At 39.0% G+C, this 25,771-nt stretch overlaps 1 protein-coding gene and 1 non-coding gene across 15 annotated transcripts in view; both read right to left on the reverse strand.

Annotated features, from left to right (window-relative positions):
• LOC100690550 (ELKS/Rab6-interacting/CAST family member 1) overlaps nucleotides 1-25,771 on the reverse strand; it is a 154,858-nt gene that overhangs the window by 7,453 nt on the left and 121,634 nt on the right. For 10 of the 14 annotated variants that reach the window (XM_025899631.1, XM_025899635.1, XM_025899634.1 and 7 more), the window contains 2 exons: nucleotides 22,750-22,857; nucleotides 14,410-14,595 (listed from right to left, as the gene is read on the reverse strand). In XM_025899631.1, coding sequence (XP_025755416.1) covers nucleotides 14,410-14,595; nucleotides 22,750-22,857 — 294 coding nt within the window. Of the gene's footprint in view, nucleotides 1-14,409; nucleotides 14,596-22,392; nucleotides 22,471-22,749; nucleotides 22,858-25,771 lie in introns of those variants that run through there. The other 4 variants (XR_003214533.1, XR_001224368.3, XR_001224370.3 and 1 more) reach the window with 1 other exon arrangement.
• Nucleotides 24,803-24,875, reverse strand: trnak-cuu (transfer RNA lysine (anticodon CUU)). The gene has a single exon. It is a non-coding gene; the product is annotated as a tRNA-Lys (tRNA).

The raw sequence follows: 25,771 nt of genomic DNA on the forward strand, positions 1-25,771 counted from the left end.
TAGAAAAACAAAACCCAGCTTTCTTTAGAAAATGATCAAAATTTAATACTCGGTAGGGGAAGAAAAAGTCTCTTTGTTGCCAAGCAATAGACTTCCTCTCTTGCTATACATAATCCAAAAGTCGTTAATGACCCAAAGAAATTAAATATAAACAGTTTCCAGGTATGAGGTACTAGCTTGGATGTTTTGGTTGTAAGCTCCCATGGATCGTGTCTCATGCAATCACAGTGTGTGGTCAGAGAGAAATGCAGACGAAATAATGAAAGTGGGAAAAATTTTCCAGATTCATGACTCTTGTAACTGCGTGCGTGTTTGTGTGTGTATGCACATGCATGTATGTGTGTGTTTATAAGTGTAGGTGTTGGTGAATTGGTGTGTGATCCGGTGGTTTGGGTTTTGACATGCCAGGTGTGTGTCAGTGCACAGCGTGAGGCTAAAGCAAACGCTGTAAGCTTGAGGTCTGATTTATGGAGTGGCAGAGAGGATTGTGGGAAACAGAGAGGTAGACAAGGTAGACAGAGGTACACGTAAGATGTGTGTTTGTGCAATAGACAGAGAGTTTGCCGAAGATGATTTTTACTGCAGCCATTAAAGCTCCATTATGGTGATGGATTACTATCTATCATGCACACACACAGAAGCGCACACGCTGGTTATCAGCATGAGAATCAGGGTGAGGTACGGTGTGTGCGCGCTGACCCTTTGACACACACTGCAAAGATTGGACCTGCAAAGGAATGCTTATATTTTCTAAAGAAACCGTAGAGATAGCCGTGCTGAGATTAACGGAGAGAGAGAAACGATCAAACAGCAAAGAGGCAAAAAGACACAGAAGAACAAATATATAACTAGAATGCATTAGTATCTGTAAGCAGAACAACTGCCTGCTGCAGACACACCAGCATCTTCTGCTTAGTTACTATAGTTTTTAAGTTAGAGATGATTATGAGACCAGAAGTCTATGGATGCAGCTTGTAAACTAAGCTCGACTTTATGCTCTTGTCTAGATCGTCTCAATTAAGAACTCCACTTCATTACGGGGAGTTCAAAAAGAACTATACATATAGTACAATCGTATCTGGAGCCACTTTTTGTTATTTGTTCCCCTTTTTTGGCGTTATTGTGTCAGGAACTGACATTAGTGATCAGCAGTCTTAATTTCATTATAGAGGGGCTAAGGTGGAGAAAGCAAAAACAATTTAATGTCTTTTCATTGAATTTCTGTGTAAATTCAACACAGATCCTTCACATAAAAATCAGTTAAAAAAATCGAGGGTAGAGAAAGGCCGATGTACAATCCAATTAGTGCTTAATATAGTAAAAAACAACAACAAACAGAGCAGTTAAAACAGAAAGAAAAATAACGTGTTTAACACATTTATTAGATCTCCACCCAGTCTAAGGCTTATGCCACAGCTGCCTTAAATTAACAGCATTGGTGATTACCAAAACCTATTTTTGATGTTTTTGCAATGGTTAATCTGTCATATTTTAATGCTAAAATAGAATTATTGTTGTTTTCCATCAATTTTTATTTATTTTTATACAAAAAAAGCTGAAAAAATAGTACATTTAATTTTTTTCTGTTGTTTAGCTGTTGATTGTTATGCTTAAAAAATTTAATTTAATTTAAATAATTTCTGACTTCTCAGAGAAGTCCAGTGTGCCAGCTCAAATCTGGATATAAAAATGTAAATGTAGCTTTTTAAAATAATAAATAACAATATTATTTTTATAGTTTTAAATTAGTTTATGACAGATTTCTAAAAAATGTGTGTTTTCTTGTTTTTATAACAGCTGATCTAATAAATGTGTTAAGCTCTGTATATTTTTTATGTTTTTATTTCGTACAGTACTGTATATTTGTTTCTTTTTTTGCAGATATTACATGTCTAGGACTGGCAGGACATTTAGACCTAAAAAACAAAAGTAGAAAGTTCATTCTTAACAGTTTGCTGATAAAGTGTAACGATAAAAAACACAAACTGCAAGAACATTAACATGTTACAACTGACAAAAAAAAGTACAGCGCTGCAAAAAGGCAGGAAATGTTTAGGGTAAAAGGTGAAACGGTTGTTTTTGCATTAATGATATAATCTGCTTGAAACAACACTGGAGACTGATCGGTGATGTCAGGATACAGAAAAAGTCTAGTGAGCAAATTTTTACCTAATAATATCCCGCAAGAGCATAAACGCAGGAAGTAAAGATGCAATCACAGACGGTTTATGGAGCTTCTCTGAGTGGTGCTACAGAAACTCCTTTATGAGGAACAGCAAAGGGATAAAGTATAACAGGCCTACACAGACGGTCATAATCCCTGTCTCTCTGCCCGTCTCTATTTAAACCATTATACTCTAACCGGCTTATACTGTATGTAGACTGCTTTAGAAGTTGGCTGCCTTTACTGCGCCAAGCCCAAAAGCACCAAAGTGTGTGTGTGTGTGTGTGTGTGCTTTCCTGCCCAGGCAGCTCAGCTAATAACACAAGCTAACAAGCTGCAGTGGGAATAGAGCTTGAGGACTTGTGCCTTAAACTGTTCCTTGAGGACTAAAATACTGCACCGTTCAAGCACCGCAGTTTTATAAAGAAAAAAATCATGGGAAGTGTTTTTCAGTCGATTCAACATCACTTGGTAATTTTATTTTATTAGGTTATATAATCAGCCAAATTGACTACAGGAACATATTCATATTTACAAGCTCAGAGTCTGGGAGGAGTTTCTTGGGAGGGACACTCAAATCTGGGAGCCCTCAAACCTTCCGATAAAGGTGCTTTTGAATATATGTGTGGTAACTGTAACAGTGGGAGACTTTTAAAGGGAACCAAACTTGCAGAGCGAGACCTAAAACCTTAATCGGCCCTAGAGGAGTGACTATACGCGGCTGGACTTACAACACTAATGGCTGCAGAAATAAGCAGCAGAAACAGACTGCAGCATTGACTGTATATACTGTAGGTGTAACCTCCCAGTAGGGCAATATAAAATAATCCACAGTTCTAAGGTTGTACAAGAATTTATTTATTTATTAATTCTTTGGTTTGATTTGGTTTTCTTGTTAAAATAAAAGTGCTACTTTACATGCAATGCAAAGGTGCAAAAAAATAAGCCTGGATGTTTAAAAAAAATTAATATGCTTTTATAGAAGAAAGACACTAAGCAAGCTAAGGAGGGTCCAAAGCACTTTTCCAAAGCTGGGCAATTTATATTAAAATATCTAAAAGCTTTATATTGAGCAGTTTCCCTCACATTAGACTGCGGCCAGGCAAAAATCTTAGAACAGAGCTGAGAAAAAGACGTAAAGAACCTGTGTGGTACTCACACTCGCTGTTTTTAAACCTATAGGTGCTCGAATTTTTTAATATATTACTTTAGTTTTAAATTAGTATTACAGCTCATAGCATGGCATACTGACTCACTCATCAAAACACTTAAAAACTCCTAGGAAGTCAAGTCTTTTTATTTATGATGTCAACATGTATCTGTAGTAACACATGAGGAAAAATATAAAGCCACATATCATTTTGAATAAGAACAAGCGCAACTGAAGTAAGAGGAGGTGTGTGTCTTGCATGATTAAAAAAACTGTATAGCTATCAGTTAACACAGTTTTTTCTTTGCAGTCAATGCCATGCCGGAGAATCATATTCCACTGTACAAAACTTCATTTACAATTCTTCCTTAATAAAAAACACACACACAAACACACACATATGCGCGTTTTTGTCTGCTTGCATAAAGCAGTGAAAGTATGACATCTGCACAAAATTAATTGTTCCACAGAAATCTGTGTAAAATGTTTTTATGGCTGTACTTAAATAAATTCCTGCAGCATGGCTATAGAGCATCAAAAGGAAGCTAAAGCTGGTGAAGGAATAGCAGCACAAATGCATTAAGCTGCACTTTGACAATAGCAGCCACTGTAAAAAAAAAATAGTAAATAAAATAAAAAAAATGCTTCAAATAGAAATAAAAAATCTTTGAGTAGAAAGCATTTTATTTGCATATTTTGTTGTGTTTGAATTGACATCTTTGACCTTCACCTGCTGCTTCTTATCAAGAAAAAGGGGGGAAGAAAGAAAAAGATAGAAGTGGAAAAGAGAGGTAGAGATCGAAGGCAGAGCGAAAATGGAGAGAGAAAGAGAAAGGTGGTGGAGACTCAGCAAGGGTGAGTGACAATAGCAGAGTGTGGAGTGGGAAAAAAATATATTTCAAAGAACAGAGAAAAGCAAGAGAGGAGAGTAAAAAGACAGAAGAGGGAGGAGAAAGTGATAAAACAAAGACAGGCGGAGATCAAGGGTAAAAGAAGTGAAAGACAGGAAATGACAAATGCATGTAAAAAGAGAACGACTGGTAAAGCCATTAAGACTGCATTCAATAAATCTGCATAAAAACCAGCAGCTTGTCTGTAATGACTGACGAAGGCCAATGTGTGTGTGTGACTGTGAAAAAGGTGCAGAGGCTCGGGCATATGTATGTCTTTTTAGCTGTATTTCTAAGTATATACTGTGCACTTTACTTACACTGTGAGGACATCAAAGTGTGTATACTGTTACACTGTGGAACTTCCCTAGTATGAACACGTGGTTTAAGGAGAGGGTAAAGATGAGTCAAGTAATGGTTATGGTAATTTAGCATGAAATTAATGTGATGCATTGTCCTCTGAAGTCATGGATACACAGCTTCATGTGTGTGTGTGTGTGTGTGTGTGTGTGTGTGTGTGTGTAATGATTGCTGAGGACCTCAGTGTCGTGTTTAGAGAAAAAACAATCATCCTCGAGCAGGAAGCAGGGCTGCCTAATGAAAGCTTAGAGAGACCCCAGACCACAATGCGACACAAATAGATGAGCCTAAATGTCTGCTCAGCTCCCAAACGTCTCCTCTCCACCCCCTCCTCCTCTCTCTCATCTACTACTCAACTCCCGTCTTACAACTTCATTTAAACACAGACAGATGCGCTTTGATTTATAGCTAATTAATCAAAAATCTCAGATGAAGCCGCAAGCAAAACAACTTCCCAAGTAAATCGAGATTAAAACCATCTACTTCCATCTAATCTAATCTAATCTTGCAGCAATCTAAGTAACAATTCTGAGTTGTGAAACTCTCAAAGTTCAGCTTTCTGTGGTTGCATCCTTCCACCATATATAGAGTCAAGTTGCAGTTTACACCCTATCCACCCAGACTTGAATAATAGCGTATGTAAAAGTTTATATGATTGAAATGAACTGAACAAAACAAACAATGGCCAGGTTTACAGTGACAGTAACTGGTTTATTCTTTAGGCTGAGTGAGCAAAATTTAGAGAATCCACCTCTGGGCTTTTAAGAGAATTGGATCCATGAAAACAACAACTTTAAAAATTTCCAGCCGCGACTGTTCGCTGGAGGCTGCACATTCACACTAAACTATTATGAAAGACAAAGCCACAAAACAGAACGACAAGCAGACAGGAAAAGTAGTTACACTGGGAAACTATCACCACACCTACAGTCTATAAAGTACACTTTAAAAAAAACTCACAGTGGATGTTCAAATTCAGCATAAACAGATACACATTCTCACAACTGGGCTATCACTGCCATTGTTGTACTGTAGTCACGCTCTGCATTATCAGTTGTGATGTTAAAGTTCCAGCTCAACCCTGTCCTGTTTTTGTATGTCCTGTCCATCAAAAGTCTTCCAATCGGTGACCTTAAAACCACGATGGGTCCTAAAACAGACACGTGGTCTGTGAAGACGGCATCAATTTGCTACAGGGCATCAGGGTGTAGAACTGAAAAAACATGATAGTGTGCATTTAAAACCTAATTTGTACCTCTGAAGAGACTTCAAAGTTTTAGTTAAAGAGCATTTTTGCTTTAACTTGTTATTATGAAATCTCCACTGAAAAATCAGTGTTTAGATTGGTTGCCTATAAATCTTTCTTTTAGTGCTGCCACCATGCTGGAATTTTCCCATGCTAAAGGGGAAGTATGTCAGCAACTGCACAAACAAACCCAGGTTAGCTGTAAGTCTATTAGCCTATCTTCAGAAGGCAATGCCACAGTAATTTTCTCACATTTTCTTAATTTATCACAATGTGCTGCACACTGCTTTCACCACAAGAGTCTAATAGTATAAGCGATATGTAAAAGTCCTTACCAGATGTTTGCTCCAGCAAACATCTTCTATGTCATAACTGCAAACCCCTCTGAAAGCCTACCGCGAAACCTGACATGGACTTCCCGTGCAATGTAACTACATGCTGCACAGATGCAACTCATAAGTATTATGGTTCAGTACCACTGATTCCTCCTAACAAGCAAAGGGTCCCTGGTTTGATTGCAGGAAGAGACATCAGTCCCTGTTGGTATCCAGCATACAAACATGTGAAGCTACTCGCTGTGGTAACCCCTTGTGAATAAGGGAGCCTCTGAAAGTAATTCTTTTTTTTTTTGATTTTGTATTGCTGAGAGTTAGCTATGCTGCCAACCATCAGTTAGCATGATTTGTGATCCAAAAACAATAAACAGCCAGAAACACACTGACCTGTGAATTCTGTTTATGGGTTAGAGAAAAAGTAAGGGTTAGCATGTCGACTAACGTGATATCAAGTAGCAGAACTTCGGATCAATTGAGGCAATGCTAATGTAAACAAAGAAAATGCTCACAAATACTACTTAGGTAAAAAAAAGGAGTATCTATGACAACGTATGACTAAATTTTTAAGGATGCTTCTAAGTAGCGAACAAAGTTATTTCTTCTTTGTTGATGTTGGTTGCTAGGGTATGAGGAAAACAAGACAGCTAAGCACTTGTGTCTTACTGACAAAACCTGCTGCAATACCATTTAGAATCACTAGAGGGCCAAGTTATCTAGCACAGCTTTAAAGTCATTTAAAAGGGCTAATTAATCCTAATTTGAGAGATAACACTGTCAATTATATTTAGAACTACTAATTTCACTGCTCTTATCTCCACATAACAGCTACAGAGTCTTTAGTTTTCTCTTCTTTACAAAAGCGACATGTCTCGGGCTGCAGGAGCAGAGTGGTACTGCTCCATTGCAGTGGAAGTTTGTTAAAAAGCCATGAGTCACTTTAGTAGATTTAACAACTGTGAGGCTGTGGAAACCTCACAGATTACTTGTTGTATAACTTAAAAAACAAGCAAAGAGAAAGCTCATTTCTCTCTGACAAGCTTATTATTTGGAGATCACACTGTAACAACAAAGACATTTGAAGTGTGTAATTGTGCGGTGTTTTCTTTCATTACAATGAGTTGTAGAGTCGTAAATATGAGGACTCGGTTTTCGTGGTGTTTCTCTAGTTTGAGTTGGCTAAGAAACAGTCGCAGCCACTCACTGGGAGCCGTTTGAGTTTTAGCAGATAGAGTGTCATGGGCTGACAATTCAAGCAGGATTCATAAGAGCAGTGATAAAATGTCCAACTCGGCCAATAACACTTAATTCATTTTTTTTTTTACAGGACCTAACACGCGCAAATGTCTTCAGTATGGGCTTAAAAAGACTCGCACACTTACACAGTCTCATAGTTTTAGACAAATATACAACAAACTTGACCTTGACGGTTCTTTCAAATACTCAAACAGTTAGACAAACAGCCATAAACAAACACAGCCAAGCGATCCTTATACCTTCACTCTTATAGCCAGACGTAGGCCAGAGAGAGCGCGTGAGAGAAAGCCTTCCTGTGTGTGCACGCGCGAGTGTGTGGAAGAATATGACGCCAGTTCTCTTCAGTGCTTGTTAGAGACGTCATTGAGTCATAAAGGTTATTATTATGACTATGGCACAGAAAACAGCTCTTTTAGTAAAACCTCGCTATTGGAATCATTGTTACTTTTGTAGTTCAGCCGAGGTTAAAGAGAGAGATGGAAACAAACACACAGAAACAGAAGAGCAAAATAAATGTCTCCGGCAGATCCATCATCATTACTGAAACTGGCCTTTCGCTAAAAGCTCACTACTGTGCTTAGCTTAGCTGAAAGATGACACGTAAAAGGCTGACCTGGATAATGTTAAGTTTCATTAGTCTAACACTTTCACTGAGTAAATGTCAGAACAGTGGATACGAGAGAGGGCCCAGTCATTCAAATGTCAAATTCAAACGAATGGCCTCATTTGCAAAAGCTCTTCGGTTCAGTTCAGTTCAGTCATTTTGTTGTCCCTGCTGGGAAAATTGGTTTACTGACAGGTTCTGAAGAAATCGCCCACAAAAAGAACAATATAAAAGCACAAAAAAACAATGCACAACTGCCACAAAAAAGACATAATCCTGCACTTAAAAGAAAGAAAAAACACTAAAATTTATTTTTAAAAAACATTAAAGTATTAAAAGTTAAGGTACAGATCTACTTCTACTGCTTTTACACCTCACAAAAACACAACTGAACTAAAAACAGCAGCTGTGAGTGTGCAATCACATAGTTTTACAGCAGCTGTGCTTTAAAAATGAACAAACAAAACTTAAAGTGTGTTATTTTTTAACCATTTTAAACGTCACTTGCACATAGGGAACAAATGCTCTTTCATTTTCTAACATGTATCAGTCCACACTACTTCAACACATGCATGAGATTTATATGCCCTATATATCTCTCGCTGTTCTGAGCTTCTTAATAAATTAGGTTATGGTGAAAAGTACGGGGTTACGCCTCTTAAACTTTGAATTCAGGTGTTTTCACTCATTGCCACAAGTGTAAAAAACAAGCACCTAACCATGCTGTCTGCCTTTACAAAGACTTGTGAAAGATTAAGACTTACTCACTGAATTCGAGTGTGGTATTGTAATAAGATGCTTCTGTCACAATGAGACAGTTTTTGAAAGTTCTTTCCTCCTAGATATTCCACAATCATCTGTAAGTGGTATCATTGTAAAGTGGAAGTGCTGAGGAACCACAGCAGCTCAGCCTCAAAGTGGATGACCATTTTCTCTGAATCCTGAGGCGCGTAGTGGATAGAAGTCGCAGATGCTCTACTGACTGCATGACTGAGTCCCCTGTCATTAACATCAGCACATAAATTGTGCACTGGGAGCTTCTTTCCATAGGGAAGCAGCTCCTGTAGGTGTAAAGTGACAAATACTTTTGATCAAGTATTTAGGTATTGAGAAGTATTTTTGTCCAGTAAGTTTCTGTCAGACAGGAGCTATTTGACACAAAATAAAAACTTGTGTCTCGAATGTGAATTGAGATTTCAGACACATTTATCACTTCTCATCCTGAAATTGCATCATCACCAACAGCTACATGTCCATTAAATGCCAGCAACTGCAGTATTTATGACATGGACACAAGTTTCAGTCTTGCTGTGAATTATTTTTGGCCACCGTGTAATGAAAAATTCACACAGACGCTGAAATAAATACAATAAATGTAGTCCACTATGTAGAAAACGGGGAGTGATTTTGACAAAGCCTTCATACTTGTCAGATCTGAAAAATGCAGTCGATTGATCAAAGCAGTGATGCCAGAGGATGACACACTGAAACACACAAGATGCATCTAAAATCAGAACATTAAAAAACCCACAAAATGTCATATTTTGAAATAAAAGAGCCCTCTTTCTACAACTCTCTCCTTCCACCAGACAAGCATGAATATATACACTTGATTACCCACTTCATCCTTTCATCTCTGTTTACCAATAACAGTTTACCTCATATACTGACCTTATCGCTCTTTAGCTTTACCACTCACTGATCCTGCCTGAAAGACTTGTGAATGTCTAAAGTCTGCCACCACGGGTTGGATTTTGCAAAGCATGAAACTCAGCCCACTGAAAAAATACGTTGTCTACCCCAGCATTTCAGCTTTAGTATAAATTAGTTCGCCGAAGCAATATTTTACATTGTAGTAACAGTCACTATAAAGCTTGATCGTGAATCCCATGTTAAATTGTATCCACTGCTGTGATCAAAAAGGATGCTTTTCTACACCGCTTACACTGGAAGGAAGTAGAAAATCAAAAATCTAGTTTCTTAGAGAACCAAATTTGTTGTTTACTTGTTGAAATGGTCTCGTGACCTAAAATTCAGAATCTCTGAGCACAAAAGCGATATAAGAAATGTTGATGAAAGGATTTTAATGCAGCTGGAAATATTGGAGTTCCCATAAATTCCAAGGTATAGAAAGTATACAATCATTTACTACAAAGGGTTGCAGACTGGTTTCAAGCACTACACACAGAAACCCCCTAAAAGCTTGACTCAAGAGCTATTGTGCAGCTGTTTTAGTGATTTGGTTTTTCTTGTGATATTTCATGTACGAGCTTTTCTTCAGATTGTTTATGTATTTTCTGATGTCTGATAACTTTAGTGGAAACACATTTTTCTGTTTACGTTTCCTACCCCAGTGGTTTTAATACTGTTGTGTTTGCTGGTTGTGTGTTGATACTACTTTTGTAGAACTGTAGGAGTGTATTATGATTAGGATTGTTGGCACGCGTCTGCACATTTTTTCTGCCGGTGTTTTTCATTATGTAATTACAGCTCTGATTTCTGATTGGTAATGGGAGCTCACCTGGCTTTTATATGCTGTGATTGTTTGTCTTAAACGACGCTGATGATTGCTGAAACACTTCCTTCGTTTTGCCTTTTTTTTTTTTTACAATTTTAAATTAAATATAGTGTTTATAGATTTATAAATCGTTGTGTTTTTTCCATATTTGTATTGTGCATTTTTGGGGGATAAGCAGCACAGCAGAGTGTTAGTAAAAGTTTTGAGTTTGCGCCACATTACAGAAGCACACAGCAAGATAGACAAGCCTCCAATGGTCAGTCATGATTGCTGTGCATTCATGTTAATCCATATGTGGGTGCCAGACATGTAGGTTTCCGCCTGTGAGATTTTGTCTGCATCTATGGGTTTTACATGCTATTTTAGTGTGAGCCTAATGGGTTTACAGAGTGCCAGGCATTTTAACAGAGCCAGGAAGAGGCTTGTAAAACACACACACTCACCACAAGACAGAGAAGAGAGGCTGGCACACTGGAACATGGTGGTCTGGAGGGAGTCTGTGTGCGCATTAAGAGGGTCAGCCAGGGTGATGCTGACACATGATGAAGGAAAACGAGAAACACGGGCCTGAATGAAAGACTGGCAGTGTGTGTCTGTGATTGTACATAGGCAGGGTTGGGGTCTTAAAAGAAACAACAATAAAAAAAAAAAAACACATGGCGCCAAGTGGTGCCTGAATATGGGTGGGTTTCCAGAAAAAGGGAGGAAGAAGAAGAAAGATTCAAACTGTGATGTTGTTAATGGAAACATCCCACTACAAACAGTATAAAAAATAACTAATGAGTACAACTGCATTTCTAAAAAAAAGTGGGACTCTGATTTACGAATCATTTGAACCCCATATTTATTTTAAAACAGCACAAACCAAATCTGCCAATCTGCTGTCAGTGCTAGGAGAAAGGTCAGAAGTCTGTGCATAATTTTATACCTATCCATTTAGCGGATGACCACTGTACAGAACATGTAACCCTCACATATAGAGTAAAGTCCAGTGAACCCCAGCCCTGGTCTCTGCTGTACTCAGTGTGGAAACACTTTCCTCAGTACACACCAGAGCATCATTCATAACTTAGAGCTTCCAGTGACCAAACAGGGTTGGGAGTGGGTGTAATTGCTTATTCAACAGTTAGCCACACATCACTAAGGATGTCAAAGAAAGACAGGCTTTTAGGAATAAATACCCCTTGGGCTTGTCTACAGCATAAAAATAACTTAATTAACTTCTAAGGAAAGCAAGAAAACCGCAATTTAATCCAATATAAAATAAAAAAATCTGTGGGGCTGCATGGAAAGCACAGCAGATATGAACTCTATCACACAACAGTTCACCACGCTGGACACACAGAGGAGAGTGACACACTCAGGGCTTTCTCTCTATGAATTTAATGATGTCTCCAAGAGGCTGAAAGGAGAAGCACAGCAGTTATTGTCCATCCACAGTAAAACAGTCTTCCCACCTTTATGAGTAAAACACCCTCGAAGGAACTCACAGTAACACTGTCACTCTTTAGCATTAAATATCACATTCCTCTAACAGATCTGTACCTCACACATCAGTCACCATTAACGTGTTCTGAAAGAGTTGTAAACATGTTCGAGATAACAGCTGACCCACTTCTAAACACACTGATCTCCAGTGGTGGTGTACAGAGGACTCTGTCACTAGTCTAAGCCCCCTATGAGTTAACATCTATAGGGCCCTTTAGCTCAGCTTTTCATGAACTCCAGCCTCACTTCCCAGTGCAGGAATTAAAAGACATTCATGTAAAGGCTTTATTGTTTTTTATGGAAAAATCCAAACAGGTTAAAGGAGAGCTTATTAGTTACTTAATTAGTTCTGAAAAAAGTTAATATAGCTCCTCCACCTCTCCTTTAGCTTCGTTCTGGTTGGCTGATCCACATAAACGGAAGGTTTGAGCAGCAGGTGTGTGGGCCCTCTGTGCCAAACCAGAGCTGTGTGCCTGAGATGACTATATTAAGAATATCCGCTCTCTCTTTACCAACCTACACATCCAACTGTGTAAAACAGAGTGTTTAGAGCAGAGTGAAGTCTGAATTGTGGCTCGCGTGGATTATGTGAAGATATACTGACCCCATTATTTGAAACTTTGGCCACATTGTTGAGGATCAACATATGTGTGACAGAAAATAAGGGATAAGTACCAAAGTTCCACTTCAAGGGCAGTTGCATCTGGTATTAAATTTCTTCTTCAGCTTCATATTACATGAAGATTGGTAACCTTACGTGTATGTGTGATAATCACCACATATACAGCTACTTTATAATAATGCATGGATAAGTTTGACTACAGTAAAGACAGGCACAGCGATTTTTTTTTGTAACTCTATTCTAGGAGTTGATTTTGCCACTGCAGCAAAATGAATGTGCAAAAGCCAGAAAAATAACAAAAATCAAAACATTGCACCCTGCCATGAAAATGGTTAATGGAAAAAAGAAAAAAGTCATTTGCGGTGAATTGGGTAGGTTGGTCTATTAAGCTCTTTTTTCCTCTGTTGTAGATTTGACTTGGATGTGGCCGTGAGCGCAGTTTGGTACAAATGTTTTCAATATTCTGAAAATGTTTTTATAAATATAAGTTAGGAATAAAATACTGCAGGCTACATTCAGCCTCGTTAGATAAGCTTTCACAGCTGCCCACATAATCAGTTTTAATAGAGTATGTTTTTCTTTTGAAAATGTAGATCTTCAGCCACTAGACCACAGAACAGTCTGCTTTTTTTTTTTTATGAAAGCAGGCTGATGGTGAAAAATGTCCACGAAAGGCCTCCAGACCATTTCTTTGTTCATTTAATGTACCTGTGATTAAATGAGAAGTTAATTTTACATATCGAAAGTTTATTTAAATTGACACCATGCAGCAGTGTTTTTGAAACACTTTGTGCTTAACGGAGACACTTCCTTGCATTAAGACACAAAAAGGGCTTTCATACAGACTGTAGAAAACTAGTCCCGCTGTACCCCAACCACACACTCTGTCACGTAGCTCTGCGAGTGTGTCTAAAGTTACGTTCTTCAATGCATACCACATGTAGCGACCATGCATTGCCTGATACGTTTTCAATATGGAGAAAAAGACAGAGAGGGAGACAGAGGAAGCCACAGAGGGCCACAATTTTTTTAATTTAATAATATACTGTTTATATTGAATATCTGAAAACACAGCTGGTTGCCATGATAATGCAGCAACGTCTAAGCAAGCAAGGTTAGCCAGTGTTTCTTTAACTTTCTCGAAGCCTCACCTTTTCTTTCGTTATCCTTGATTCCCTTCCCGTTGCTTTCCTCCCTCTCAAAGATGACAACTCTTTTGACAGTGAAATAAATATACTTCTCTCCCCTCCTTACTCTGCACTGTATACGAACCAACCCTTTCCCTGCTGCCAAAAGCTTGAAACAGAGTTTACTCCCAGTAAAATAAAATGTCTGAAACGGTTTTTGTTCCGCAGCCAGGCGCTTGTCGTCAGGTGACCTGCTGGAGTAAATCTTTTCAATAATGTCAAAAGCAGCGCCAAAAACCTGCCAGGCAAGCCCAAGTGTGTGCCCCTACTCCTACATGCAAACACACGCACATCTGCACACTCACAACAAGAAAAAGCATGCAACCTCGTGCATGTCAACACGTAGCATGTAAAGGCAAGCACACAAACACACAGTGGAGAGTTTTAAAGAATTGATAAATGAGGAGCGACTAAATATTATCGCTTTTTTTCCTCCACGCTTCTCAAAAATAGAACACGCTCTCGCTCTTTTTCCCCCTTTTTCTTACACACACAAACACTTTTTTTGAACCGCAGGAATGACTGATGTCGTTGCATTTCATTTTTTCCTCCCTCTCATCTCTCACTCAGAATGCACCCAGGAGTCCTCACCTGTTCCTGCGTCATGCTGTGCAGCTGCGTATGCCAGGAGGCGGAGTCAGAGCGGTGATAGGCGGGGGGCGGGGCGAAATCTTTCAATATGATTGGGTCTCGCTCCTGACAGAGTGAGGTCAGGTGACTGATGTACAGCTTCAGCTTACTGCGATTCTGATTAAGATCCAGGAGAGGAGAAAGAATCTGAAGGAGGAAAACAAAAAATTTATTCTTTTTTTGGTTTTAGTGTATAAAAAATAGCAAAACAAACATGAACAAAACAAAATTCCCCATAATAACGATTTTGCAAGAATACTAGAGGGGAAACCAGATGGACATGCAGTGATGGGCAAATGTAAGATAAGTAAGAAAAAAGAAAATGAAACAGAGGCACACTGAGAGAAAGCTGGAGAAAGCGCTTCTAATAATGAGGATCAGTGCACTGTTTTTAATTGCATACTGTCACAGTTGTAGCTGAGACTGAAAGAAGACCCTCATGGGCAGTTTTCAGCCGAGAAAACCATTTAAAGTAGTTCATTTAAAGAAAAACAATGTGCTCAGTTTCCACAAACACTGCACCTACAGCAGCTGATCCACTGTGTGCACCAAGGTTATTGTAGTTTATGGAAACGAAACTAAAAATAAATGTAAAAAAACCCAATTAACTGAAATAATTTCATGAATTGAAAAAAAGTAATCAAATCAAATAAAAATATCAGTGATTGATTGATTGATTGATTGATTGATATACCTTTATTAGTCCCACAAGGGGGAAATTTCATATATATATATATATGCATAGTTTCAGTATTTGTTAGCTTGGTAAAAGTCTTCTTACAGCTTGCCTGATGAGGCACTGATGGATGTGTAATTGAGACTTTGAGTCTGCTTTCAAAAAGTTAATGCACACACATTCCCCATAATCCCCCTGCACAGAATCTATAATACGCTTAAAACATGTTCAGCATAGTTACCATGGTGATTTAGCCAGGTAAAAAAAAGAGAGCTGCTCTTTTCTGACAAGAGTTTTAAGTTTTTTTTGAGCCTGGCACAAAAACACAAAAAAAGGCTGGCTATGTTGAACTTGATTTATAGCACATCCCTTCTCAAATCACTTCCCTACAAATCAGTTGTTTTTATTTTTTGCAGCTGTTTTTTCACAAACCTGTAATTTTAACACTAAAAAAAAAATTTTACAGGGTCAAAAAGCAAAGATAACAGATTTCATAGAATAGACTAGAACAGCCCTTTATTGTCACTGTACACGTACAACTGTGCCAGAATAAAATATAAATAGTAGACAGGAGGAATAAATAGCAAACAGGAGAAATATATACCAAAACTCAAAGGCACACATTAGAGAACAAGTTGCAAAGTGCTTGGAAGTAGTAGGAGTTCAAATAAATTACAAACAAGAAAATATAATGGCAAGAAATATGAAAATGGGGCAATGCAAAGCAATATCAAGTGATTTCAGACACCAAAGACTGTATGTTTAGGGCAAAGTTTACTTCAGTGTAAAGTAAAATTAGTTTCGGCTAATTCAGACATTAAGATTAATGAAAGACTAATTAATTAATGGAAAAATAGACAGAGGAAAGAGGTGAACATATATATAAAAACATATTTTGTTGGTAGACTGTCATGCTCACGAGTAAACAGAATACTGGAAGAACATATTAATCCCCACTAATCCACAGGTAATGGCTATTATGAACTCAGAAGTAGAAAGCCGATTCTCTTAAAAAAGCATCATTTCTTGCCGAACGTCTGACTATATAAGTGCAGATGAGCAAAACAGATACATGCATTCTGGGCGCATGACACGAGACCTCCCAGGGCACACACACACACACACACACACAGAGATAAGGCATGCTGACACACACTGTTCTCCTTGGGGAATACTAGGATTTAAGTGCAGAGGAAGCATTTTAAGAGGGCTGTTAGTGTGTGTGTGGGTAAAGTATATTTAATCCCAGCAGCGTCTGTCCACACTCTGCGAGCTGTGCTCATCGTCACTCAGCATACCCACACACAAGCACAACCCATGTGTTTCATTGACAGGATCCTCAGCGCAGTAACATCTTCCTCTCTCTCTCTGAACTCTTCCTCAACTTTTTTAACCTCGTCACGTCTTCACTTTTTACACACAAGAACTAGAAGAACAAGAATATCAATGTGAATTTGCCTCAGGTTTGGGGTTTTATTATATACATTCATTTTACACAAAATGTTATGTGGTGAAGTCAGTGAATATCAATAAATGAATGATGATACGAGATCATCAGATAAATATAGCAAGAAAAACAATAATGGTTTTTGTGTTGCCAAACACTTCATCTACAATTTTTTATATTTTTCTCAATTTGATCTTGTGTCACTTAATTTTTATTTTGCATATTACTTATTTTTATTTTTCTCTGCTTGTCTATGTGTGTATGTCTATCCAAGATACTCAAAGTCCTTAAAACAACTAGCAACACGGTGTCAGCCATTACTGGCTAGGGAAGGACGTATTCCCCGACCAGTTGGCGAGTGGTTGCAAGGTGAAATTGGTCACAAAGAGGTACATGGTGCTACACCAAAAACCTCCTTGTGCCTGCTTTGGTCACTTGTGAATTGTTGAAGTCGACCTTAGTTTTCATGGACGATGCCCAGCTATCTCCAAAAGCAATAATGAAAGTTGAAAAAGTGTGACTCAAACTGAATGCAGAGACCATTCATCTTTAAAATAAAAGTTGTGCCTTTTGAATCATGTTGGCAGCAGCAGCAGGAATGCACAACTTTACTGAGGCCTTAATGGTAATGGTACAGCCAGTGTCATTGCAGTGTAATCTTGTTCTGGTTTCTTCATTTTCTTTTGCCATTGCTTTACTGTTTGTTGATTCCCCAGGCAGCAAGCTGTAAGGAAAACCTGTATTTTCTCTGGAGCATGCAGGCTTAGTCAAGTCTAGACTTTACTTGTGCTCCATGTCTCTGTGTCTTGTTCCATTTTTTATTGCTGAAAAGTTGTCCGTCACCCTGGTGTTGCAGCAATGTACACTTGAGTATACTCAAACTGCTATACCCCCACCCATTTAAAGCTTCATCTTGTGCCAGGCAGTACATCTGCTACATTGTCCATGTGGTTATATCTCCCAGTAGTAGTCAACATTATTGTCTGAGTTAAGATTATCTTGGTTTTGATTGTAGAATTGATAATCTGTTTTCTTTCCCGCCTTTTGTTGTTCACCTCCAAGGTTGCTTTAACCCCTGCCCTGTTTAGTCCGTTAACTCTGGTTTGTTTTCCCTCTTGGTGCAATTCATCTGTGCAGATATGAACATGATAATCGCACTTGGGCACAAACCAAATCAACTGCACCAAGACGCTTTGGAGGAACCCTGGTTCCAAATGAACTCCAGAGTAGTTTGTTTATGGTGAGAATGTGCCCTTGAGCTGACCCAGCTATTGGGTCTAAATTGTAAGTTTGTGCTAAATGCACATTCTGGGTTGTAGCAGAGTACAATAAACGTACAGAGAATACAAACTTGGAAAAAAAAGTAAGAATATTAAGAATAAATTCTCCATGTTATCCAGCTTGAGCTACCTAGCCTCTTTGCGTCAGCATTGGAGTACAGCTTTAAGCTGTTGCTTACCTGTTACCTACTTGTCCTAGTCACTTTTAGCATGTTTTCTAACTATAAAATACTTATTTGGTTGTCACTTAAACACTGACAGCTTCACAATAAAACATAATTTAATTACTCTGGAATTTGAGAATCCTTTCGAGGTTAAGATCATTAAAAGCAGATTGGGTGGAGTGATTTTGTGAAAAAAAATTGTACTCCATTCTTTAGTGGCATTGACGCAACAATGAAAGGTGACAGTAAATCAGAGGAGCTGTCACTTGTGATTTGGAGTCTTCCCTGATTTGCTGCAAACACAACTGACAGAAAAGGTCTCAGCAATTTTGTGTTTTTCCAGTGAATCGCCAATACTCACCAGCAGCTAAACCTAACCCTAACACACACAAACACCAAATATACACTTTTAAATGTGTGGTAGCACAAGTCAGCGCAACACACTCATACACACGCAGACACAAATAGGTTACGACACAGAAAAACATACATACACACACTCACACTCATTCATGGTGGTTATCAGCTTTGTAAATGGCTCCAGTTACAGTATTTTCCAGGGAGGACCTGCCAGTAGGTTACAGTCCATTACAAAATACATTACTGAACATTTCCCTCTGGAGGAGAAAGGGAGGTAGACCGAGAAGGAAAGAGAGGGAACGACAACACTTGGAGTTAAAAGGCTGAAGAGATTCTACACATTCGGCATTTCAAGCCCTCTTTCTTTGGCTCTGAGTTATATTTGCTGATGGTAGATGTGCAGTGAGGCCGTTATCTCTCCCAGACTGATGTGTAATATGGCAATATCTGAAGAAAATTCTCCAAATTTGGCTTTACTGCTCTACAAACATACTTAACATATGTGTAACAGCTGTCCTCTCACACTTTGTAATTCATACTATTCTGTCAGAAAGCTTAAAAAAAAATCACTGTCCACACTTTCCAGACCTGCAGTGGAGCTCTGCGGATCAAATACAAGACAAATGAGAAACAGACACGAAGAATGGAAGGAATGACGGCGATATGAGGAAGACATTAGGAGAGAAATAACAGGAGTTGTTTCCTTTTCTTTAAGTTCTATTATAAGAAAAATGGCAGAGGAATTATGGGATAAAATACGAACAGAAACACAGACCACTGAAAGTATTCGCAAGACTTTCATTAAGGCATACAGCAAATATGTGTCTACATGTTTTTCTTGTATTACACAGCCTCCAATAGCCAACATATGCAGTGTGTGTGTGTGTGTGGTTAATGGGGCCGCAGTGCTTCTCAGTATCTTACTGTAGTATGAAACAATCCCAAAGGAGAAATAATTTTATACAGCACTGTGAGTCAGTGTGTGTGTGTTTGTGCTTCTTTATTAGACTCCCCTGCCTGCCTACCAGATTCTTACTGTTCTATGAAAGAACTCCATAGAGAGACATTCAGCTAGCCTCACTGATGGGATGCATTAAAAAAAACCCTCTATGGCCACATTATATGGTGAAATCAAGACTTTTCTTCCTCCGCAGAACCCTCTGAGACAAATACACACCAGCAAAAATGCACATATTTGTCCAGGATCAGCATCAGTAGTGGGTGTAGGCTTTCACTGCTCTGTAAGTGCTATCTCAGTGACCCAACCGATGAAGTCTTGGCTAGTAGATGGTCTCTTAAACTGCCAAGCAAATGTATCATCCGGTTGTAAAACTGCTCGTCAGTTTGTTGCAGAGCTAAGACAGAGAGACCGACAACCATTCACTCCTACATGTCTTTGGACTGTAGGGGGAAGCCAGAGCACCCGGACAGAACCCATGCAGACAGGGGAGAATACGCAAACACTATATATAAGAGGCAGCACGGCATTAGTGTTTGCCTCACATTAAGGTTCTGGGTTTGAATCCGGTGGTCGTCTCCGGGTGTTCATTGTGGATCTTGGATCTTCTCTATTAGTACTCTGGCTTTCACCAACAGTCTAAAGACAGGCTCGTTAGGTTATGTGGTCTCTCTCTACCTTAGTGCTGTCATAGACCGGCAACCTGTGCAGGTTGGGGATAGGCTTCAGCCCCCTTATGACCCAAAATCAGATAAGTTGTTAAGAAAATGGATGAAAATGGGTGTGGTAGATGAGTCACTTCGAGCATGAGCCCATCTAGTATACATTATGACTATGTTCTTCATTGTAACTTAGCGGTCCCCAACCTTTTTTGCACCACGGACCGGTTTATTTCCAACAATATTTTCACGAACCGGCCTTTAAGGTGTCACGGATAAATACAACAAAATAAAACCAGCACTGGTACCAGCAAGAAAGAAGATTTACACGGGAAAAGACCCAGGGAAACCGAATTAACGCTACAAAACCAATAAAAACCCTGAAAACCATAAATTTCACACCCGAACCTCAACTCTCGTGGCCCGGTACCAAACAACTCACGGACTGGTACCACTCCGTGGCCCGGGGGTTGGGGACCGCTGTTGTAACTGGAGTAATTTGAGGGTTTTGGGCTCGTGAGATGAGGAAAAAAATGGCAAGACGTCTAAAAAACTGTTTTGTTTCACAAGCTTCATTAAAATATTGGTGGCTTAATTGATATGGGAAACAAGAGCACTCATAGAGCACAACTCTCCCCGAAGAGCGTGACCATAACCCGAGTTTCACCAAAATGAAATCATCTCGAGCTGTTATGGTATCTACCATCACACAAAATCTGAACATGACGTCTGATGTTTAGACTGTATTGTCAAACTGTTGATAATCCACCTTACAAAAAAAACATCTCAGGAATAAGTAATGTAAATGTAATATCAATTTCACTTTCTTAGAAATGGTGACAGATTTTAAAACACATTAAAAAAAACAAACAAACCACTTGCTAATTTATAAAACGTACATTTTCTACTATTTTTTGTGTAGTTATGCATCTAATAAATCTGAAAGCTATTTGAAAAAGCAAAATACCATGAAGTGGCCTTGACAATGCCTGATGTGTCTTAAGAGTGCTCCCCTGTGTTTCTGTGCAGCAGCAGTTGTCTCTGAAGCATTTCATTGTCCAGCTGCAGCACAAAATCCCCTCACAGAATACACACAATCAGTCACTGTGCGGATGAAATGTGCTATGGCAAATTACCAATCTTACACACCGAGAGAGTGTGTTTTCATGTGGCTATGTAAATACAGCGAGGTGGAAACAGAAAGAAAAGGAGATAGAGTATAAGCTGTGTGTGTGCTGCCTCTCTCAGCAGGGAGGTGCTACCTCTAATTAATAACCAGGGTCAAACTTAGATCCGATGGTGAACCTTTGGGCTTTTAGCATCCCAATGGGAAATCCATCTGGAGCAGCTGAGCTGCACTAAAAGCAGCATGTGCAGCTCATATGTGGTGCCGTCTCTGCACTGCGGTCGTTGTAGATCCAACCGTTTGGATGCCTTTTAATAACCACTAAACTTAGAAGAGCCTTTTAACCATTAATTGCTTGAAATGTGTAAATATTTCCAATTCACTTGTTTCAAGAGTTTAATGGGAACAAGTGACTTTGCCAGTTTGGCGTTGAAACCTGAACACTTGCACTACTCAATGCTCAGGTTTCTTTCTTTTTTCTTAAGAAAGACTGCTCTACATTAGACGTATTGTGGTTGGGTGTCTTTTGTTCTTTCTTGAATTGAATCTTGTCACACATCTACAATTAATGACCTTTGGGCTTTTGAAATACTGGAAAGCCCCCATTGTATGATTAAAAAAACAACACAGGAGCAAGGTCAAAGGAAAAACCTTCTTTTCATCATTTCTGACAGAAAAAAATATACTTTTTACATAGCAGTTTAGCAAAGGTGCATATTTCCAACACTACATCACACATTTCAGTTGATTTGAATAAGAATATGGTCTCAGTTGGCATATGATTGACACATGAAGCTTACAATATCAAACCAAAGGCAAGACCCAAGTAGACTTGAGGAACAAGGGAATCATCCAAAAGATTAATGAAGGTTGAAATAATGAAATCATGGGTATAAAAATGCACAGGGAAAAAAATAAATCATAAAAAAGAGTTCAGAGAATGCCAACTGGAAGAAATCCTTATCATGAGAGGATGAAATTATATTTAAGGATGAGAAATTGAACAAATGAAGCACAATTCAAGATTTGATGGCTGAAGGGAAAAGGAAAGGAAAGATGAATCACAGAATAAAAGATGCATTTCAAGATTGGATTTCAATGTTAGAAAGAATGGAGGAAAACTGAATAAATAAAAAACGATATGAGGCCACAAATAAAGTGAAATGACAGACAATGATGCCAGAACGAGATCACAAAGTCACAGATGAAACTAAAGAAAAGGAAGACGAATGACACGATGGCCATGATCAAATCCAGACAGAGAAGACGCTCACCCTTCTGTACACAATGATGGACTGAGGGTGAGGAAGAAGGCATGTGATTGGCTAGGCCCAAATGCCCTCCTCATCGTCCTATCGGTTAGTTCAGTCCAGCCGCAGCGTGAGTTCAGAAACAGGAAGTTAGTTTAGCAAAAAAGGGAAACTTAACAGAGATATAGAGAGTGCAGCACAAGTAATAGTGCTAAAAAATGGTTAACTTTAATTAGTAAATTTGAAGAGAAATAAGCTAACATCCAACAGCCCAAAAATGGCAATATGACTTGCTGGAAAGTCTTTCATTCAGATATTATTAAAGAAAATAAAGATTTCACTGGTTTGGCCAAGACACACCGTCTGGGGCCGTTATCTTACCTGGTCTGGGGAGGGTTTGTGATTGTTGGGCTGCTCTGAGTTTGGGGATGAAACCTTCAAATGATCATCCTCATAGTTGTCCGCCATCAGCTTCATCCTGTTCTGAGTCTGCAGAGACAAAAATAATATAACTCATTAGAAACATGTTTTTGTTTTTAGGTGGAATTTAGCACGTATCACCATTATGACATTCGTGTTTTAAACGGAGCATAAACCAATGTGAGCACATGTGTGCGTGAAGTTAATTTGGAGAGGAGTAGATTTTTGAGTGACTGCCATGAGCGTTGCCTGAAAAAGTGTGCATATGTGTGTGTTTTTGTGCGCAAGAGGAAAACAGTAACAGAGGGCTTCCCAACTGTCCATTTGCATTTGAGTTTCAAAAACTGGGTTGGTTCATCTTGCACATTTCAGACTGCAAACACACACAACCATCATGCAACCTGTTGTGTAGCTTGTTAACCGGCACAGAAAAATAACAGGCTTGTTAAGTTGCCACTTGAGGGGAGATCCATAAAGACTTAGACAAATATTAGACTGTACACACACAAAGGCCTGCAAATCACTTTCATCTCCTCCTCCTCCGTATCTTGCTCTTTCTTTCCTCCATTCTCATTTCTCCTGTCTTTGCTCTGCAACCATCTTTTTGCTCCTCGGATTACTGTCACATCCCCCCCCCCTTTTCCGTCTTCTCTCCTCGTCTTGCTGCTCCATCTGTTTCACATGTTATAGTTATACTTCAGGTTTTACAGTAGGCCTGCAAAGTGTGAGGGGTGAGAGATGAAAAGCAAGAGAGGGAGTCAGTATAAATCTGTAAGTCTTGTATACTCTAAATCCCCTTAGCCTCACACTGAGCCCTGCAAGGAACAGGAGCTTAAGCAGGACAGACTGAGGTTTTGTGTGTGTGTATGTATATATATATATATATATATATATATGTGTGTGTGTGTGTGTGTGTGTGTGTGTTTGACAAAAAGTTAAAAAAAATACGTGGAGACCAAGTTTTATATGCATTTGTTTGAAAGGTAAATGAAAGACTGCACTTTTAGGAGTGTGCATGTGAGCAAAAAGATCACGCGTCTGACAGTGTGTTACACTTGGTGAGTATCTGGAACTGTACAAACGAGCCCATGCCGCACTTAAAAACACCTATAAAGCAAACTCGCAGAGCAGGCAGTTTATCTCCACACCACACAAGTTTGAAGATAAACACGCGCAGAGCTGTAAAGTCATGTTTATTAGTATCTGACCGCAACTTCCACCTGCCCTCCCCCGCAACCGTCGTTACACAAATTATTTTTTTTTTTAAGCTGTTGTTGTAACATATGGGAAGTTCATATGCACCAGACACTGGCTTGGGAAGCACAAATTTAATGAAATCAAAAGAGCAAGTAAGACTTGGTCCAGACTTCACTTTATGTACATATGTAAAATTGTGTATTGTACACTATTTTTTTCTTATTTATTTATTTCAATTATTATCTCCAATTCCCTTTTTCTTGCTGACCCTTGTGTTGCTGTAACGTGTGAATTTCCCCAGTGTGGGATTAATAAAGCCGGATGATCTGATATCGTCGTGTTGGTGTTGTTCCCAGATCATCATGAAAATGTTGTTCCAGGTTCAACATTGCAAGTGACCAATCACATTGTTGTGACGTTATTCTTTTGCGCGCCAAGCCATTCGTGCATTTATGAAATTCCAATGTTGCAAGGACAATATCAATTCTGCTTACCGTTTATTAAAGGGTTAGGGTTAGGATTAGGGTCAGGGTCCGTTGATCGGTGGACAGAGGCGCTTTCTCGCAGCTTAAGTACAGTTTTTTGTTTTACGGCGGTTTTTCCCGAAGTCGCAAAAGTATGACATCACAACATTCTGATTGGTCACTTGCAATGTTGATCCTGGAACAACATTTAGTATGATGATCTGGGAACAACACCAACACGACGATATCAGATCATGCAATAAAGCCGGTGTCTTTGTTTGTTTCTATCTTCTTCTGAATGAAACCTTGGATAGGTTCAAAAGTGCCGTAGATTCAAAACCTAAAAGCATACACGCCCAACGTGGGGCTCGAACCCACGACCCTGAGATTAAGAGTCTCATGCTCTACCGACTGAGCTAGCCGGGCTGTAAAACTCTGCTCACCATTGCAGAAAAATTCCTTTTACACATCATATGCTTTATTTAAACCATGAGGTACATTAAAGACCTTTTTCATTTTCAACACAGCTGTAACTGCGCAATTATCTCAAACATGGGCTTGACATAGCAGCAACACCCTGGACCCTACAAACTGAGCTCGTTGGCCGTCTTAGGTAAGCATCTCTGAAGTGGACTGTGTCACACTGAAAGATGGAGGAAGAGGTCTCGTGTTTGGAGTCTTACAGTTAATTTCTAGAAATATGCCTACATGACTTTTGCCAGGAGTTTGCCTCAAAGATGAAAATAGATAATAATAACCCAAAAGGCCAGGTTCATATGGAGCACGTAACATACAGCTGAGCAGACAGATGTGCCTCTGTCCTTAGGAAAGTTTATTTCATAAAGGTTGAGAGATCGTAAGTATACATTAAATACATTTGCTCCAACACTTGCAAAAAAGGCTCTGGGATCTGGAAAGCAAGAAACAAAAAGGAGGAAAGACAGTTAAGAAGAGGATAAGCTGTGTCAAGAGGGTGCCTGATTTCTGATCTCTTTAGTATCTTCTGTCCTACCTTTCTGTAAAAACACTTTATCTGTGTCCTGTCCTTTTTCTGCTCATCCTAGAGCTTTCTGTATCAAAATAATCCCCAGTTCCTCCCACTCTTCCTGTCTTCATCCCTCACCTCTGTCATACATAATACTTTTGAAGATTAAGTCTTTTTACCCAAGTACCTAACGCACTCCGTTCTGTAGTTATCTAAGCTCACTTTGCACTGATTATAAGTGTCTTTTTCCCATCTATAAACACAGTATTTCATTTTTTCCTGCCTCATTCCCTCATTTTGAGCTCCATAACTTGATTTTATCTGTGGCCAATTCCAG

This window comes from Oreochromis niloticus, linkage group LG17 (genome assembly GCF_001858045.2).
Source record: "Oreochromis niloticus isolate F11D_XX linkage group LG17, O_niloticus_UMD_NMBU, whole genome shotgun sequence".
In the NCBI taxonomy this organism is placed as follows: domain Eukaryota; kingdom Metazoa; phylum Chordata; class Actinopteri; order Cichliformes; family Cichlidae; genus Oreochromis; species Oreochromis niloticus.